The sequence below is a fragment of the Ambystoma mexicanum genome, chromosome 1p, assembly GCF_040938575.1.
Source record: "Ambystoma mexicanum isolate Mex_15411 chromosome 1p, UKY_AmexF1_1, whole genome shotgun sequence".
NCBI classification, from domain to species: domain Eukaryota; kingdom Metazoa; phylum Chordata; class Amphibia; order Caudata; family Ambystomatidae; genus Ambystoma; species Ambystoma mexicanum.
In genome coordinates, this window is record NC_090921.1 from 1,085,700,812 (window position 1) to 1,085,720,028 (window position 19,217).

The following is a 19,217-nucleotide window of genomic DNA, read 5'->3' on the forward strand; positions in this document are numbered from 1 at the left end:
TACCTGGCTGTTTGGTCTCATGATTATGGTACTGTATGTCCCATTCTGAGGGAAGGGGGGTGTTTGGTTATTGCATTCTGACTTACCTGCCCAGCTTCCCCGCACTACAACACTTCCATGCTTATAGGCGAACGACAGCGGTTCGGTGGGACTTTGGGGGCGGCAAGGTGTTGTGAGAGGGCAGGGGAGAGGGGGCATCGCTCTTGGGTCAATGGCTGCAGCGTGGCAAGAAGCGGTACCGCAGACAGGCAGTGCACGGAGCATGGATGTTTGGCGGTGGTAACATTTTCCAAACCTTGTATCCCAGTTACAGACTGTTTGCATCCGGATGCAAGAGATCATAAACCGTCTTCTTATGTTTCATTTTGTTTTTATTGATAAGTTACTTTCAATTTATTAGACCATTATAACAATTTACATTTTTCTTCACACACATTTAGTTGACAGACTCATTTATACAGAAGTATTCACATAATCCAGAGTGCGGCTCAGTGGCGTTGTCCTCGGCCGTCGCTTGATTGGCTCAGTATTACTGTCCCGGGTTGTTGAGCATTTTCATTATCTGTTCAAGGAACTTGTTCACCTCTGCCTTGACTGGCTCCATGTGGGTTTTGGACTTGTCCACGAAGCCCCTGAGGGAAAGAGCAGGTTTTTAGTCAAATGGTGTGCTTTTTAGAGTGCTTCTTTCTCCTTTTTTCTGATCTGCGTATGTCACGCATAGAAATGAAGCCTGGCGTTTGGCCCACAAAGATTTTTCCCACGGCTGAAGGGAAGGCTTCAGGACTGCGGTAGAGTCACGTTTCTGGGAGAAAGGACTTTGGCGGGAAATGTTCCTCTAGCCGCTATCCCATGCATAAGAAACCCAAACTAGAGAACGTACATTCACAGACTGCCTGTTTACACATTCTAGGGGTATCAGAATCACTCCCATTGTACGGATCGCGCAGGTGACAAGGCGCAATCTGAGATATTTAATGGGGCAATACATCCTTGCTGCCATCCTAAAATACCTCAGGACCTGCTGCGCACAAGGGTCACTCCTGAGATGATCTGTGTGAAGAGAGGGGAGCAGAGCTGGAAATGGGCAAAATGTACCGGGGGAACTCACCCACCCTTCACACACGTGGGGGAATGAGGTTGGATTGTCAGCGGTGTGGGTGAAACTAGAGGCGTAGCTAGGTGTCGATTAATGTGGGTTCCTTGAATATAGGATGCTGGCTGTAACGCCTAAAAAAAAAACGTTTATTTTGGGAACATAAGCATGACTACGAATGTATCAAACATGTCTGTGAAAGTTTATTCAAATGTGTATCCATTCTGAGCCTGCGATGCACACTGGGTAAGATGCTCATTTCAATTGTCAGAATAGTCACCGTGACAGTAAAATGTGTGCAAAGCATGAGACATATAGACAGCTTTGGACTACGTCATGGTTTGAGTTTGGGCTGAGCTGGTGAGCAGATCCAGTCTTTGCTGTTCACTGCACGCATTGAGGCTCCAACCGCACTGTGTTCAGGAGAATCGAGGAAGTTAGGGGCAAGGAGCTTCCTCAACTTGGGGGATTGGGGGGGGGGGGTTTGGATCTGGGTCTACACGGAACGGTGCTCTGGCAAGACAAGTTTTGCCAGAGCACAGCTCCGTCTTGTTTCTGCTTATTTCATCCCCTGGTGGAGAGCCATAGGAATGCCCCGGGAATAGCCCAACCAATGGATGTGGTCCCCATTGGGCTATTTCCTGGGGTCCAACATACAGAGGGGGCGAAAAATTGTCATGCTGACCCTTTGTTGCCCAAAAACCATTCAGAAGCTGACACACAAAGCATGACCCAGCACAAAGCTAAACGTTTAACTTCTAGTCATGAACCAAACATTTGCTCCTTTGGAGCCAAAATAATGCGATTGAACAGGACAGGCATCAAGAAGTCTCTGACGCCAAACATAACATTTCAAGATCTGAGACGCCGCAGTTCAAGGGCAGCCTACACTCGCTCTGGGGCCCCTGGGCGTGATGCGCCTGGTACAAGTATTGAAATAATTAAATAAATAAAACCCTGGTAGCCAAAGAAACATTCAAACTTGCATTCTCTCTCTGAAGGTCCTCGACCTCATTTGTCAAGACTTAAATGTGTAATAAATTGCAATCATTGGTTTTGTAGTTGGATCTGTTTGGGCAGGTGGTGGCCCTTGTATAGGGACCTCTTGAAATGCCCATGCTGAAGAGGTGAACTGGGAAGTGCATACCCTGGGGGGCAGTGAATTCAGCCAGCAGTGTCCTGACATGTTCACCTATCTTTGCCTTATACTTACTGCACTCTCCGATGCACAGCGCTGTCATATGCTCTCACAATTTCCCTATGCCGTTGTTTGCCGCTAATAATTTGAGGAAGGTTGTACCATCCCCCTTATGAAGCAACCTCAAATCTAGGAACAGGTTCCCTTGCTATAAGCGCAACTCACACAAATAGAACACGATCATGCAAGATATTTATTGTTCAAGCTTTTAGATATTGACTAGGAGAATAGATATTGACTAGGCGAATAGATGTTGCTTGGTTACATAATAATAAACAAACATGTGCAGCCAACTCGTAAGGCCACAAGGTTTCGCCCGCTGGGCTTTCTCAAGGCGGTTAACATATATGAAGTCTTCTACTTGTCCGGTTGATACACGTAGAAGTTCTTTGAAGCTTCTGTTTCCTTCCAAGTTGTCACTTTCTATTCCATGTCCTTATTGGATTGCGTCGTTGCAGATCTATCACTGGTCAGTGCCTTCTGTTGGAGCAACGAGAACCCGAACCCCGGCCAGCAAGGGAAATCCTTGCCATCAATATGGAGCCGAGAACCAGAGTATACTTGGAACACACCAAGCATAAAAACGCACTGACCAGTGACAGATCTGCAACGATTCGACCAACATTGCGTGTGCCCTGCAGGAATATTTTCACAGCACTGAGGGTCCATACCGGGGGAGGTAAGGGTGGTATGGATAGGCTGTGCAGGAGGTTCTGACAGACCTTTTAATGGACTAGAGGACCGGGATGCAGGGTCTAGAAATGTCTTTGTTATTTATATTTTGGTTACTTTAGCAGTTGCCTTGTTTTCCACAGAAGATACAGGTCTGAGTGTGAATCTTTGCAAGTAGTAAGGTCATTTTGAGAGACAAAATAGTGTCTATTCCCTGAAAAAGAAGCTATTAAAAATGTGTTTTTACTAACATTGTAAAATGCCTGGTATTAAAATGTTACGATCTTCATTTCCAATAATCACTTCCAGGATATTACACTTGTTTTACAGAGCACATTATGAAAACCTAGAATAACCATATGAATTCATTTCTGGTAGATCATTTCAAGGTGGAGATTCTGGGGCACTCTTATTGTATTCCTTCGAAATGCCCCTATGAGAAAGTGGAAGGTGACAGACAGCAGCAACGAGGGCTCCTGGCTGCTGGGGATACAATCAAAGAGCATTTTGGAACATAAGAATGGCCGCAGATCTGTACCGTTGAACAATATTTCGGTGATAAAAGGGTTGTGTGTTTGAATCACTAAGCACATACCGCACACTGGGCTTTGTTGTTTCATTTTTCACAACACGCCCACTAACACTGAAATGTTTCCAAAATTGAAACATAGAAACTCATTCAGACATCTTCAGGGGTTGGATGGGAAGAAACATGTCTCAGACATCATCCTACCATTGCTTCTGGAGATGGCTATTCCTCTCCCCAAAGAGAGCCTTGAAACATGTCAGGAGGGCAGGCAAGTCCCCTATGCACAGGCATCCTTAGCGAATTGTGTATATAGGATAGCTATAGACAATAAAAGGAAAAGCAGGTGCCATCAGACTGTGTATAGCTGGGGGTAGTGCCAGATTAAACCCTGTGGAGGCTACTAGGTGTTGAAATGAGTGGGCCCCCACTCGCAAGTTATCGAATCTATGTGATCACTGTGCCGCCCGTAACTGCGCCGAAGAAAATGTCGACGCCAGTTACAGCGTGGCACAGTTATCAAATCGATCACTTTGCCCGCATCCCCCACCCGCTTTCCCCTTCCCGACCACCCCACCCCACTTACCTTTATGGCGGCACACTTCTGTGTATTGCCTAAACTCTGCTATCCCTGCGGCGTCAGTTCCTCCGACTAACTAACTTTTTAACTAACCGGCAACCCCGACTTCTGTTACTGCACCCAAGGAGCGTGGGGGACACCCCCATTCTGCTTCGGCGCAGTAATGGGTGTCACCCTCATTTGTGCACCCAATTTGGTACGTTTCCAAATGATCTAATACGTTTTTAATTTTCGGCACCACTCTATTTTGATCCTTTGGCGCGGGCCTCTAAAAGGAGTGGGGCCCCTAGGCTGGTGCCTACTTGGCCTAATGGGTAATCCGGCACTGGCTCTTCTATGCGCCATAGTGGCCTAGGAGTGGGGCCCATAGGCCAGTGCCTACTTGGCCTAATGGGTAATCCGGCACTGGCTCTTCTATGCGCCATAGTGGCCTAGGAGTGGGGCCTATAGGCCAGTGCCTACTTGGCCTAATGGTAATCTGGCACTGGGTCTTCTATGAGCTATAGTGGCCTAGGATTGGGGCCCATAGGCCAGTGCCTACTTGGCCTAATGGGTAATCCGGCACTGGGTCTTCTATGCGCTATAGTGGTTTAGGAGTGGGGCCCATAGGCAAGTGCCTACTTGGCCTAATGGGTAATCCGGCACTGGCTGGGGGAGAGCATTCATTGTATAACTGGCTCCCAGAACATTTATATTGGGCTCCGAGGACATTGTGCACAATATCTAGATAAGAGCTGAGGAGGGGATGTGCTTTCCTTGATGATATTACTGTAGACTCAGTGCTCTTGGGATCCCTGGGAATCCGGTTAGGCCCCTTCAATTAATATATGACCAGTGCCAGTGTTGGAGGGCTGCAAACAGGCCAGATTTTCAAGGTACCTCGCACGAAAACTCACAATTTACCTACACAAGACACAAACCACCCCAACCCCTCCTCCCCCCAAATGTGTTTTATTTCAAGCATTCATGTTGGATACTCGGAAACTCAGCTTGCCGTCCTTGAGACCGTATAGGGCAATAGGGAAATAACCGACCCAAAAGCACAAAATGCTAGTGTGGGGCTGGGCCATTTTTTTCTGGTCAAAGTGGACCAGTTTGATGACTTACTTCACTGTGCGTCTAGTAGTTTTGACCAGTGTTACTGAATAAATAGTCTTTAAAATGAACAATGTGTATCACATTTTATCACGTTTTAAAAACTTTCCTCTTTTGTTAAACTTGCCCATCATCAAAAATGAATTCTGAGACCGGACTTGTCTTGTTATTATGTCTGTATTTGTGTGTTCATGTCTCCTAGCGCCCTGATGCCTGCGGGCTCCGGCGCTATAATTATCAAAAACCTCCCCCTTGGGTACTACCCAAACAGTCTGCCACAAAAGGAATGGATTGCCATTTGCAACTGTGGGCCACATTTTCATTGGCGCCCGAGACAGTTGGGTGCCCCAGTCGGACCCTGATTGGGACTCAGAGAATATGGGGGGAACGAGTACTTACTGGGCCTGTGACTGCAGCTCCTCCATTTGAACTTGTTTGATGATGTCCTGGGTGCCAGTGGTTATCACATCTGCCCATGTAGAGAACATTTTCGAAAGCTCATCAAAGCCGGGAATAGGGCTCTGTGCCTGCCTCTTCACCACCGCAGCTGTTCGAACGAAAAATAACGAGTGGGCATTACAAAAAGAGCCAGTGCAGAAACATTATTTCACAACATGCTGCTTCATGGTCACGTTTCAAACAAACCCTGATCCCCCTCACACCTTCTTAAGCGGATCCAACTTCACTCGTACGTGTTGTTTTTTGCTCATTTTCGCTCCTCCATCAACATCTGCAATTCTTTTGGGTTCCTACCTACCATTCCGCTGCCAAACACCTGTGCCGTTCACTACCTCAAAACGGTCAGATGCCAGCACCAAAAAATGCTAACTTGAATTGCTGTTGCTGGAACCTGCATGACGTCACAGTGACAGTAAACATCATATTGACTGGGGGTTACTGAGTTGGTGATTTGGTACGAGAAAATGGGGAAATACCACACAAAAGAGCCCAGGGTGCGGAGGCCTACTGGGAAATCTCCAGAGATCTCTATAGGCCAGTCCACCACTAGCTCGGGGTGGGGGCGGTGGGGGTGCGGCATTTCAGTACGATGGTCGGAGGCCCTCCTTGCTTAGAGAGGAGAACAATAGTCTGAGCCACGGGTGAGGTGCGATTATCATGAGATGGTCAGCCAGCAGGGAGCTGTCGCCTGAAAAGGAGCTTAGTTGTTCAGCACCCTGCTGAAACTGCCACAGTGTCTATTTAACAATAGGCTAACTCTCTCCTAAGCGCCAACAAACAATACAATGCAGCTATATCCCTCAATTAATTAGGCCTAGCTGCACACATACTTGTACACCTCCATGATCACCTCAACAGTCTTTAGAGCGCAGCTATCCTCCACGACAAATCAGCCTAGCTGCTGACTTAATCCCATTCACAGACTCCACCACCGCCGGAATGGAGCTACCTAATCCCATTCACAAATCCACCACCGCCGGAATGGAGCTACCTAATCCCATTCACAAATCCACCACCGCCGGAATGCAGCTACCTAATCCCATTCACAAGCTCCACCACCACCGGAATGCAGCTACCTAATCCCATTCGCATCCCATTCACAAACTCCACCACCGCTGGAATGCAGCTACATAATCCCATTCACAAACTCCACCACTGCCGGAATGCAGCTACCTAATCCCATTCACAAGCTCGACCACCGCCGGAATGCAGCTACCTAATCCCATTCACAAATCCACCACTGCTGGAATTAAACCCATTGCCCCTGAGCTATCCTGCAGAGTGTTCAACCACACCAGGGGTTCTATAAAAACGCCAGGATTGTGTAGTGTACTAGGTGGACACGTGCGTTAAGTGGTGCTCCTTTAGTTTGCTCACAAGGCTCAACGCACACCACAGCAGAGATTTGGGTGTGCAATTCGCCTTCCCACGACACCTTAGCCTTCATTGATTCTTTGGTTCTGGCATCCATGGGATTGGGTGGGATGATGGCCTCTGCTGTGGGGTTTCCCATTGACAAATCCAAACCCTTCATTATACAGGTGTAGTCTACTCTGCTGTCATTTTTGCTGGTTGTTGGCCACCCGGATTAATTTGTTGCATTAAGCATTATTTCCAATAAGAGTCAAGGTGACTTTCCAGTCTTGGCGTGTTCTCAGTCATCCAGAGCGGCGGCCCCTCCAGGGGGGCGAGAGAGTCACGTGGGCTAAAATGAAGACAAGCGTAACTTGAGAGACGCTTAAGAGGAGCCGGCGCAGTTGCCACTGGGTGGCGTAGGACAGTATTGAGGAACAGGCTGGGCAGTGGGCAGCAAAAGAAAGCGGAGATGAACGTATTTTATTTATTGGTCAATTTCAGCAGGCTGGTGCAACATGTTACAGCACTTCAGAGCACGAAGGTGGTGGTAATGGCAGCTGGCGACTAGAGAGGGTGGGGAGAGGAGAGGGCTGGCCTCTCCGATGTGTATCCCTTGGAGTGAGTAGCAGTGTATGACTTGTTAAACTGTGCCGAGATTGTACACACACACATACGCCCACCTCCCATTCCCCCCTCCGCCCCCCTGCCTGCCATTCCAACATGATGAAGGACATCACTAGGCCCAGTTCCACGCCCCTACAGTAGCCCATACGTGATAGCTCTGCAGTCTGTGCTCTTACCTTCCAGGCTGCTGACGGCCAGGAGCAGGAATGCCACCACGAAAACCTTCATCTCTGCGGGGTGTGCTCGTCGTTAACGCTGCAAACGTGAAGGAAGAGGCATGAAATGATCTCTCCGTGTTCTGAATAGGCAGGCTACATACATGACAAACCAGTGGAATGGAAGCCAGCATTTTGGGTCAGAGACCCGCTCAATTTGGCACCCTGGCCTGAGGCAGATAGTTTTATGTTGTGGGCCTAAGGTATCCATCAGAAATATTGCAGGGCATAATGCGGGCAATTAGTCCTAGAAAGGCCTGATGGCGCAGATCCAGGCATAGCCCGTGCCCCTCACTAATGATAGTGTGCCTTATCACCACTCACTCTGAGGGCATGGCCATTGCGGGGCACTAGGGGGTTGCTCATTGCCCTGGATCGGGGTGGATGAAATCAAGGACAGTCTATTGAAATATTGCTACTTTACCCTTAGTGTCAGACCACCGCCCCATCTGTTACTTCACATCCCAGGTGGACGAGGCAGAACAATAGTTACAAAGCTCACCATTTCCCGTATCAAATTAAAGGCGGCCAGCATGGCATAGCATGTCTCTGATTTTAAGTGCGTAGGTCATTTTCTAAGGGTTTACCACCCTTAAGCAATGCCTCACCATTCGAACCCTCCCTTGCCGCGTGAAGGTGCCCTAAGGTGCAGCTGTGGGAATGTCGCTGCATGCAATGAGTGCCTTTGCCGACAAGCCTACCCTTGGTTTCACCCCAGGGATTGAGCGGGGTGGAGCAGGCTTTCTAGCAGACCAGGCATAGGATCAGGGAGGAGTGGACCGAAGTCAGCAGAGGCCCTAAAAGGTAAGTTGAGCTGGAATCAAGGATGAGGTCTGCCCCCCAATGACTGAGGCCTGAGTGGTGGCAGAGGCTATGGGGAACCCCCATTGGCAGAGGTGTGCATTGTCGGCCCATTATCAGAGCCAGCAAAGGATTGGCAGTGCTGCCCCCTATAAAGGGATGCATGCTGAGGGGCGACACCTGCAGGGAGGGCAGATCAGTGAACGAGGCCTGTTCCGTGACAGATGCAGGTGATGAGGATCTCCCAGAGAAATCCTTGCTGGATCGGATTTGATGAATAAAGCTAAATCCCTTCCAAACTCCTAGGGTTCGTGGCCTACGTACAGGTCCAGCAAATTCACCAACAGTTTATAAACCAGATGAAGCCGAGACATCTATCCATCAATGAGATGCTTCCCTTGCTTTATCTGGCCAAGAATATGGCTTGAGGGGTAAGTCCCCTAATTGTTTGACATCTCAATCCAGTGATAAACTCGCCTGGGAAAAGGTTGCTAGGGGCGAGATGTCCCCCAAATTTAGATCCCACGAAAAGCAAGCACTTATATTATACACAAATATTCTAGGGCTGGAGTTAGAATAGTAAATAATACCCGTCCTAGAATATGTGGAGGAAGAGTTTTAGGGGTGCAGGGAAAAAAACTCGCCTACCTGGTCTACCTTTACATAGAACCCTCATTTCGATATAGTACAAAAGCTACCACGCAAGGATCCAGTATTCTTTACTTTCGAGGGCAATAGACCGGAAGACATGGCTGAATGGTCCATCCATGCCTACCTCACCCTACGGACCTAATAATATGGCTTAAGGGGCCACCCAGATGTACGTCGCTCTACACACCTGAAGAAACACCTGGTACAAGAAACATGCAGTTATACTTTCAAAATCGCCCTTGTTCTGGATTTAGGGTGCTGTTAAATTGAAGAAAAATGCATCATTATGTCTAAAACCCTCGGCCCTCTTCGCTTTCTATACCCCTGAAATATTGCAGGGCCCCTTTAGAAATCCCGGATCCACCACTGGAAGGAAACGTTTGAGCTAACAGCCCATAGCAAATGGGAGTTCACATGGGGGCATTCCATGCAATGTTTGCATCTCGTCTCTCTTGTTACAGAAGCGGACAAACCGAGTCCGGCAGGCACAGCCCTCATTGGGCTCAACCAAGTTACCAAAAGAGGTGCAGAAGGTATACCTGTCGGGCTGCGCCTGTTTCACCTTTATGATTGGGATGATTGCTGGTTTAGTAGTCTGGGGCTGAGTAGGCACTTTCCCCACTAATCCCTGTAGCGCATTGCAACGACCCTCCCATCTATGGGTGCAGTCCAGCCAGAGCTGCCTTACCATCCGTGGGAACACAAGCAACCCCAGAGATGACCCAGCCTTGTGGGGCATCACCAGTGAGGTGCTGCTTCAGACCCTAGGCACAGGAAGCAGGGGGTTGATGTCTGACCATGCCAAGTCCCTTCCAGGGAGACCCAGGGAAAAAAACTTTCTGTAATGGCACAGAGGAGCTAAACCGAGAGGGAGAGGAAAGCACCTGAAAGGCAGGATCGTCACAAGGCCAATATAACCGTTTCTGTAGTTCTACTTTTGTGGTTCCCATGTCCCCCGCCCCCATCTTGGCTTGTGGCGCCTGGAAGCACTTGTGTGTAGGCGCCACAAAATGTGTCCTATATATATATATATATATATATATATATATATATATATATATATATTAGTGCAAGAATAAACGAAATCACCCAGGACATAGCTACCTTTCATAAGACAGAGCACAGCTGATAATTCAGGGCAAGAATGGCTCTCATCAACCAGGACATGACTGCTCATTACAAGCTAGGGGAGAACTTTCCCTGCTAGCCCATCAACCATGAAACACACGTCCCCTAATCAACCAGAACATACTAACGCATCTCAGTAAAACCCAAAAGCCCCCATAAGCCAGGACGTGAGCGACCCTCATAAGGCACGTGAGCATGGTATCCTGCTCTGGCGGCCTCCCCTGAAATACTAGAGTCGAATAATAAAGAATAAAACCCAATCAACTGTGGGTCAGCCCCAAGAACAGCGATCAAAATGGCGTCAGCCCCAAGAACAGCTATCAAAATGGCGTCAGCCCCAAGAACAGCTATCGAAATGGCGTCAGCCCCAAGAACAGCTATCGAAATGGCGTCAGCCCCAAGAACAGCTATCAAAATGGCGTCAGCCCCAAGAACAGCTATCGAAATGGCGTCAGCCCCAAGAACAGCTATCGAAATGGCGTCAGCCCCAAGAACAGCTATCGAAATGGCGTCAGCCCCAAGAACAGCTATCGAAATGGCGTCTGCCCCAAGAACAACTATCGAAATGGCGTCAGCCCCAAGAACAGCTATCGAAATGGCGTCAGCCCCAAGAACAGCTATCGAAATGGCGTCAGCCCCAAGAACAGCTATCGAAATGGCGTCTGCCCCAAGAACAACTATCGAAATGGCGTCTGCCCCAAGAACAGAGATCAAAATGTTGCATGCTTTAAACCACAAGTCCTCAAAGGAAGGGTCAAAAATGTCAATATCTACATGTAGGAGTTAGGGTGGAATGGTGTGTAGGATATGTCAAAGGTGTATTGTGTAGTGCAAAGCTGTCTTTGGTATGGCTTCAAAGCACTGTATCCTTGTTTGAAGATGCATCCGCAGCAGAGCTTAGACATCCGATGAAGTGATGGAGACATTCAAATTTGTATGTAAAGCAACTCTTCCAGTGGATCAACATCCATACCTCAACTATCAACTCAAGTGCCAAAGACATAGACCAGGGTCTGATCCCAAAACATCAGCCCTAGGTAGGGCTTTAAGTGGGCCAGCGCTGCCTGGGGTGGAGCTGGGACTCTGCCGGGCTTCCTTGGCTAGACCTAGAGACCTCAGCACCCTCACACGCCCTTTCACTAAACAGTGCTGCATGGTTAAAGGGATGCATGCAGTGGTTGGTGCTTCTGATTAGAAAAAAAGGAGAGGTGGGGACACCAAAAGGTATGAAAGGAGTGTGCCTGCCTCTTGTTTTGTTTGTTAAGCAAAGACGGTGACCCGACGCCATGTTGAATTAAAGGGCTGTCTGAGGGGGTTGTTGCCTCTCATGAAGAATCAAAAGGAGAGGCGGGTCAGGGCTTCCTGTGGGGGTGTCCTGTGATTAAGAAACAAAAGGAGAGGGGAGTCTGACCGAAAGTAATGATGGCAGTGTGAACCGCCTCTCCTACTTGGCTCCCACTGCCCAAGATTGCAGCCAAGAAATGTCCAGCCCCCCTGCCACCCCAGGGCATTTAGGCCACACACCTTTGTTAGTGCTCCCACACCCATGATTCCTCATCGCACCTAAAGCACACCGCCTATGGAACCTGCCGGTTCCTGCTTGAGCTGTAGCAAGTCTAGAAAAAATGCACTTTTAATTCGCCTGGGTTATTTCAGTGTGTTGTGTGGGTGCTCCAGTCAGGTGGTTAAAGCTTAAGACACATAGCTCCACATTGTATTCCTGGCCACCCTCTTGGTTTGCTGTGTGAACTTGGTCAAATCACTGAAATCCTCTTTTTTGCCTACCTGGTTCGTCTTTCATATGCACGTTTCGGCTCAAATAGATTTCTTTCTTGGGCAATGTAGGCTGTTTGTACACTTTACCTAATCAATGATTTGGCCTGAGTGGTGCATAGATTTAGGTCAGAGAGTCGGGACTTCGGATTCCTTCCGATTTATGCATTATGGCTGAGTGTGGGGTGGAGGAAAAGCATAGTTCAGCATTTCCTGGAAAACCGGAGAGACATGCATTTTGCCCACAGGGGAGAGCTCAGTGCGAACACCGTGTCCTAAGGTCGCCGAGTAGGGACAGGAGAGAGAGAGAGAGAGAGAGAGAGAGAGAGAGAAAATGTGAATATGAGCGTGAAGGAGAAAGACGAGTGAGGGAAGGCGAAGCAGAAACGATTGAAGAAATGTGGGAGATAAGAGCGAGCGAGAAACAGGACTGAAGGAAGGAGGAAATATGGGGCGAGAGGGAGAGTAGCAAGACTGAGGGAAGAAGGGAGCAGAACAGGGACCAGAAACAGGAATGAATGAAGGAGGAAATATTGGGGCGAGAGAAACAGGACTGAGAAAGGGAGAGGGAGCAGAATCAGGCGTGAAGGAAGGAGGAAATATGGGGAGATAGAAAGAGGACTGAGGGAAGAAGGGAACAGGAAAGGAAGCAGAAACAGGAGTGAAGGGAGGAAGGAATGGGGGCGAGAGCAGGAGGTAAGTCAAACATAGAGAGAATGCAGGGAGGAGAGAGGGGAGACTCAGGAGGCAAAGGAAGTAGAAGACTGACCTGGCCCATGTCAACCCTCCCTGGGGATGGAAGAGAGCCCTGTGGGTGACGCAGTAAAATAAATCAGGGTTGAGATTTACATTGGGAGGCTATACCTGAAAATAGGAGCAGGCCAGAAATAAACACATTTGGAAAGCAATAAAACACGAACAACATTGGTTAGTCTTTCTTGCATGCATCTCCTCTAAAGAATGTCTGTGTCTGTTTATGGAGTGTGGTTTGTAAAAAAAAAAAAAAAAAAAAAAGTTGCGCCACGCGCAATGGTGATTCTTCTCGTGTAGCTTTACGAAACAAAGGGCAGTAAAACAAGTACACAGGTTAAGCACTACTCTTCCGCATCGGGAGCTCTAACGAGAATATTCAACAGGAAATGAGGGGTATGCACCCTCCACGCAATCGAACACTTCCCCCAAACATGCTAGCATTGGAGGTAATAATATACAATTATACCCCTTCTAGAATATTTGGGAAAATAATTTTTTTAAAAAAGTCGCCCACCTGGCGACTTTCACAGCGACATTATGACATGGAACCCAGGGACACGGGTTCGAATCCCCACGGTGCGGGACGGGCTGCTTCTGAGCTCGATACCTTGAGTTATCATTAAATGGGGCAAGGATGCTACACGGTTCACAGCGCCACTGAACGAGGAAACAATGCTTCCGACGGCTGTGTCAGAAAGCAAATTATTGTTATTATTAATAGATTGTCAGCCTTGTGCTATCCCTGTAAAAAGTAATTAGCAAACAGGTTAGGTCTCCTAATTATATTGGTCATGTGGTTCCCCCATCCCCACAAATCAGCCCAAGCCTTAAGTAAAGCGGCATCTCTCACCTGTGATATAAGCAGAGCGTCTGGTTAGACCCGGGATACTGTGACCTGCAGCTCTTCCCAGGGGCTCTATTTGTACCCCGACTTCCGGCCAGGCCCGCCCCTATTGCCCAATAGAGCCCGTCCTCCCCTAATGCTTCATCGGCATTGGCTGAATGAGATACCAACCGCCCCAAAGCGGACGGTTATCTCGCTGCTTTTGCTGAGTCTGGGCCTGTCCAGCGTGGAGGATTAAAGCAGCTCATAAAAAGGTCACACTGGCCAGGAGTCCAAGGAGCACTGTCTGGTGGTGCGACATGTCAACAGCTAACGGAATGGAGGATGACACAGTCCCGCGTGTTACTTCATCCTCACCGAGTCACGCAGCAAACTTTGCCCTCAGCGTGGAGGTTAGGACGTTGGAACAGAGCTGCGCTGCACTACCGCATGCAAAGTTATGTTGGGGTGCTTTGGTGTAGCTCGGCGTATGTTGGGGTGCTTTTGGGTAGCTCAGCGTTCACCACTTGTGTAGCTTCTTGGCTCCGTGGTTGCTCTGTGTGGATGAGACACAGTTCTTTCGGCTTGGGATGACCTCATGGACAGTGTAGTTTGCATAGCTTTCTGCTCTCCCCCAGTATCAATGATGGTGGACCCATGTTCACTTGTACTTAATCTCAGATTGGTTTCAATGACAACGCCTGGTCCGTTTTGGGGCCTTGCACGACTCGCAGGCGTGGGATTGGTCACGCGTGTGACTCTCTGATACTCACCCGTGTTAATGTTTGTGTACTTGGTGAAGCCTTATGCCTTGCAGGACTCCTCCGTGTCAGTGCTTCTCAAGCTTCGGGCTCCCGGCTCTCTGCTACTCCTGGCTGTCAGTATTGGTGAACGTCATGAGGTAGTGTTTCAAATGGTACATGGTGGCCATGCTTCTGGCCTTTCGCGACTTCTGTCAGCGTTGGTGTGAGTGAGAAAGGCACATTTGTGGCACTTGTTCATCCTGATGCGGGCCTGAGTGGCAGGACTGTGATCCTGATTTAGAGTTTGTAAGGTTTCCTGGGTGGGCGGGAAAAATAGGGGCGGTGCTGTGGGGTGGTTGAGGCGGGACGCACAGGGTGGGCGAGTGAGTGACTTACAGGGAGAGGGTGATGGAGACTGGCGGTTAGTTGTGGGTGGTGGTAATGGAGGAGTGGAGTATACTAACAGTGCTGATTGTAGGGGAGAGCAGTAAAGTGGCGAAAGGTGAGGAATGAAACATGCAGTGTCGACTGGAAGAAGGTGCAGTGACAAATGTTGGGGATCAGAGGTGACAGTTATGTCGGAAGTGACGAGGCAGTGATGGGGTATTGGGGTAAAGATGCTATGCTATGTTATGTTACATGAGATTTGGAAAGCTTAGCACTGCTATCTGCTTTGCGGTCCTGATATTCCGGTGTGTTCACAGAGCTCTGGAAACAAGTCATGGGGTACATATGAGAGTAGAAGAGAGGCTGGTACTGGAAGGGTGTTGGAAACCCACCACCCCTTTTGGTTACCCTCAAGTTTAGGTTTCTTGATGGGGCGGCCTGGTAGGGGATCTGAAACTTAAGGCCCCTACCACCTTTGCGCCTGGGTTTGATGAAGTGATGTGCGTGCATTTGTGCGGTTCCTGTCTGGTGGTGCCAGGAATAGAGCTAGCGTGACTGTAGGATCCCACCAGTTCCTTCTTGGAGTGTGGTGGCGAGTGCCAGTGGGGTTGAGTATATTCTTGGCAGAGCATGAAGTAACATGGTGGACTGCCTAAATCCTACCTATACCATGGTGATATTTGAGTGGTCCATGACTGGGAGCCCTAGCGTGGGTCAAAGTCATGGTAAACAACTGAGGGGACTTTGGTGGTCTTCCTAATGGACTCCAGTGTCTGAAAGGCTGGCTTTGAGTCAGGCATATGGCGGGCAGTTGGCTTCAGAGATCCTGGCCTGTCAGTAAAAGGGGACCGTGCGGTCTAAAAACACTGGCTAGCTCCACATTCACCAAAAGACTCTTCCACCCGTACCATACGTTTGTGCCATTAGACCATTGTTGAAAGCTGTCCACTTATTTCCATGCCAAAATACTCTTATACTCGGGGTAAGAGAATGCTTCAAGAGGGATTGGTTAGAACATTTACACTGAAAACGTGTAGCGTGCTGTAGCGCACGGTCCACAGATGATAATCGACCATCCAACAATTCCTAAGGCAGGCTATTTCCAACATCTTTAGGTTCGCCATACGTGTAGCATTGACATGAAGGCCAGTGTCAAGCTAAGAGCCACCTACCAGTTGTCCACCATCCTCTTGTAGGGCCTGCAAGCATCCTTCTAAACTGAGAATCATATAGGAAGTGTACTCCCGGAGTGGGTACTAAGAGCAGATTTGGAGCTGGGGGGGGGGGGAGAAGCTGGGGGTCAGCAGCAGAGGTGTGTCATCCTCCCATTGCTTCATGTAAGAGAGTTTGTCCCCCAACTGAGCGTTGGCAAGTAAACGGTAACACTGGGCAATCCTATGGGTAATTTGACCTTCCATCAGTTGCAATTTGTTTCCGTTTGGTGGGCGTGCGCTCGCCTGTTTAACCCAATGTCTAATCTGGCAGTATAGGAAACGCTCTGATTCCAGGAGTGTAAACTTGGTTTTGCATTCTAGGCAGGTCCGAGGGTGCCCCTCCTTGTACAAGTCTCTGAGTCTCAGGGGTACCAATGATTCCCAGCAGTTGAACAGGTTCGATACTAGGCCTGGTCAGAGCTCTGGATTCCACAGCACCGGTGTCAGTGGACCTATCCCCGTTTTGATTCCCAACCCTGCCCGGGCCCTATCCCATATGTCCAGTGACATGCATGTGGCCTGTCTAGTCAAGAAGGGCAGGTCTGCTAGCAGGAGGTCTTTCATACCTGGCTCTATTGCCTTCCATTTCTGTTTAGGTTCCTCTGACCCCCAAGCGAACATTGGAGCAATCTGAGCTGCTTGATAGTATCTCTGCAGGGAGGGGAACCCCAACCCCCCCCAGCTCTTTCGATCTAAGAAATGTTGCGGCAGAATTCTCTGGCGCTTCCCCTTTCGAATGTTCTGTCCCACAGCTCTTTGCAGGTCCACCAGCTCTTTGTCGGAGATGCCGATCGGCAAGACCTGGAACGTGTATAGGAGCCTAGGCAACATTGGCATTTTCACTGCTGTCACCCTGCCAAGCCATGATATTTCTTGAGCTTCCCAGCCTTTCAAAGTGGCTTTTGTCTACTTCATAAATTGTGGGATATTGGCCCCATGGAGGCCTCCATATGTGCTGGTGATATTTACCCCCAGGTAGGACATCTCCTTATCCACCCATTTGAACGGGAAGGCAGACTGAAGCTCCGACTGAACATTCTGTGGAATGCCTATGGACATACCCACAGACTTGTTATGGTTAATGTGGAACCCAGAAACCCCACAGAACTCCTCCAGGAGATCCATTAAAGGAGGCAGTGATTGCTTGGGGTATGTTATCAAGCAGATCACATTGTCCATGTGAAGCGCTACCTTGTGTATATTCCCTGCCCATTCCAAGCCCTGTATCAGGGGGCTGTCTCAAATTCTTTCTGCCAACGTTTCCTTGGCCATTGTGAAGACTAGGGGTGACAGCGAGCATTCCTGCCTTGTTCCCCTGTGCAGAGGGATTGGGGAGAGTTAAACCCATTCACTCTAATCATGGTAGAGGGGATCTGAAAATTCGCTAGAATTGGCCTACTGATGTTTGGCCCAAAACCATATTGTGGCAAAAGAGTTTGCAAAAAGTCCCAAGCCATGCTATCAAATGCACGGTACACATCTAGGGAAATGAGTGAGAACCCTCTTGTGAATTTCAGGGCCAGAGCTACTAGATTGATCACTCTCCTGATATTGCCGTGAGCCTCTCTATCCTTGATGAACCCTGTTTGGTCTGAATCTGCAATACACGGGAGCACTTCCTTCATCTTGCCGCAAGGATTTTGCTATACATCTTGGCGTCCGTGCTCAAGAGAGCTATCCTTCTCTGGCTTTAGTAACAGCGTGGTTGTGGATTCCGCCATAGAATATGTCACCTGTCCCAAGATGGAGAATGAGTTAAAAAGAGTTGTGAGATGAGGGGCCAACTGTCCCACGAATGTTTTATAAAATATGTTGCTGAATCCATCTGGCCCAGCGGCTTCCCCCCCCCAGCAGTGTTCGGATGGCCTGGATCTGCTCTTGGGCTGAGATAGGGCTGTCCAATGCCTCCCTCATCTCCTCTGGGATCTTCGGAAGCCGAGCTTGTCTAACAAACTCTCCAATACAGGCATGGTCCCCCACGTATGAGTCAGAGACATTCAATGATAGTTCCCTCAGTAAGGCCAGGGTCTTGTCTATTGTTGGGTCCACCACACAGTTAAAATCCCCTCCCAATATTGCCTCCCCCTCCATGAAGCTCCCAACAGTCCCCTTCAGCCTTTCCAACAACTCCCCCTGTTTCTCGATCGGCCATAGATTACCCTGAGCGTGACCTTCTGATTTCCCAAGTCCCCTTTGATCAGCAGGTACCTCCCCTATTTGTCCCGTAACACTTCCCTTGTCCGGAGCGGTAGCCCCTTACGGACTCAGATTGCCACCCCACGTTTTGTTCTGCCCACTCGTTGCAAAATATACCCATTTGTATCCCTTCCTAGACATGCACATTTCATCCTCCTTTCGTAAGTGGGTCTCCTGAATGAATGCTATATCTACCTCCATGGAAGTGAGCCTCTGCGGGATTGCTTTTCGCTTTACAGGTGAGTTTAGGCCCCTCACATTTAAGGTCAGGAATTTTAAACAGGGGTTAGCCATTACATGTTATTTATATTGGCCATTCCCCCTTGTGGTGGGGTACCTGCGCACCCACAGAAGGCAGTGTATAGAGAACCTTTTGCTCAAAAATCAACATTGTGAGAGAGGATGCGAACCAGAAACCAGAAACAATAATCCACAGCAACATTAGACCAAAAAATGTGTCCCCAAGAAAACCCCAACTACATTTGCGCAGGTCTTTCCCCATGCGCACAAACAAAACTGTCATCCAACAACTGAGCTGACAGTTGAATAGACCACATCTTACTAGATGTCAACTCCGCTTCCCATGCCTAATGTTCCCTGTCAAATGGAGTGTGCGCCATTCTATGTTGAAATGGTCTAGCCAGTTGGGAGACTCAGAGCAAGCCCTAGGTTCTTCGCCATAGAATGGTTTCTTAAATAAAACATCACATGTAAATAGCTTCTATTTTAAATCGGCTACCAAAAAAAGGGAGCGGCAACTAGTTCAATATTTGTTAAGCTCATGTGGTACCTGCATGGTGTCTATCTTCTACAGGGCCACTGTGGAGGAAGGGGTGATTTGGCTCAGGGGAGCCCAGTCTCTCTGCGACAGGCAGAAAAGGAGCCTCTTGCCTAGCCTCGTGCCTGGAAGCAGCCTGGTCCCTCAAAAAT

At 48.8% G+C, this 19,217-nt stretch overlaps 1 protein-coding gene across 1 annotated transcript; it reads right to left on the reverse strand.

Moving 5' to 3' along the window:
* Window positions 1-350: 350 nt before the first annotated feature.
* On the reverse strand, window positions 351-13,903 carry LOC138568833 (apolipoprotein A-II-like). Its single transcript, XM_069646614.1, has 4 exons — window positions 13,775-13,903; window positions 7,780-7,858; window positions 5,564-5,711; window positions 351-632 (listed from the first exon to the last, which is right to left on the reverse strand). The coding sequence occupies exons 2-4, from the start codon at window positions 7,829-7,831 to the stop codon at window positions 530-532; spliced, it is 303 nt and encodes a 100-aa protein (XP_069502715.1). The 5' UTR covers window positions 7,832-7,858; window positions 13,775-13,903; the 3' UTR covers window positions 351-529.
* Window positions 13,904-19,217: the final 5,314 nt, after the last annotated feature.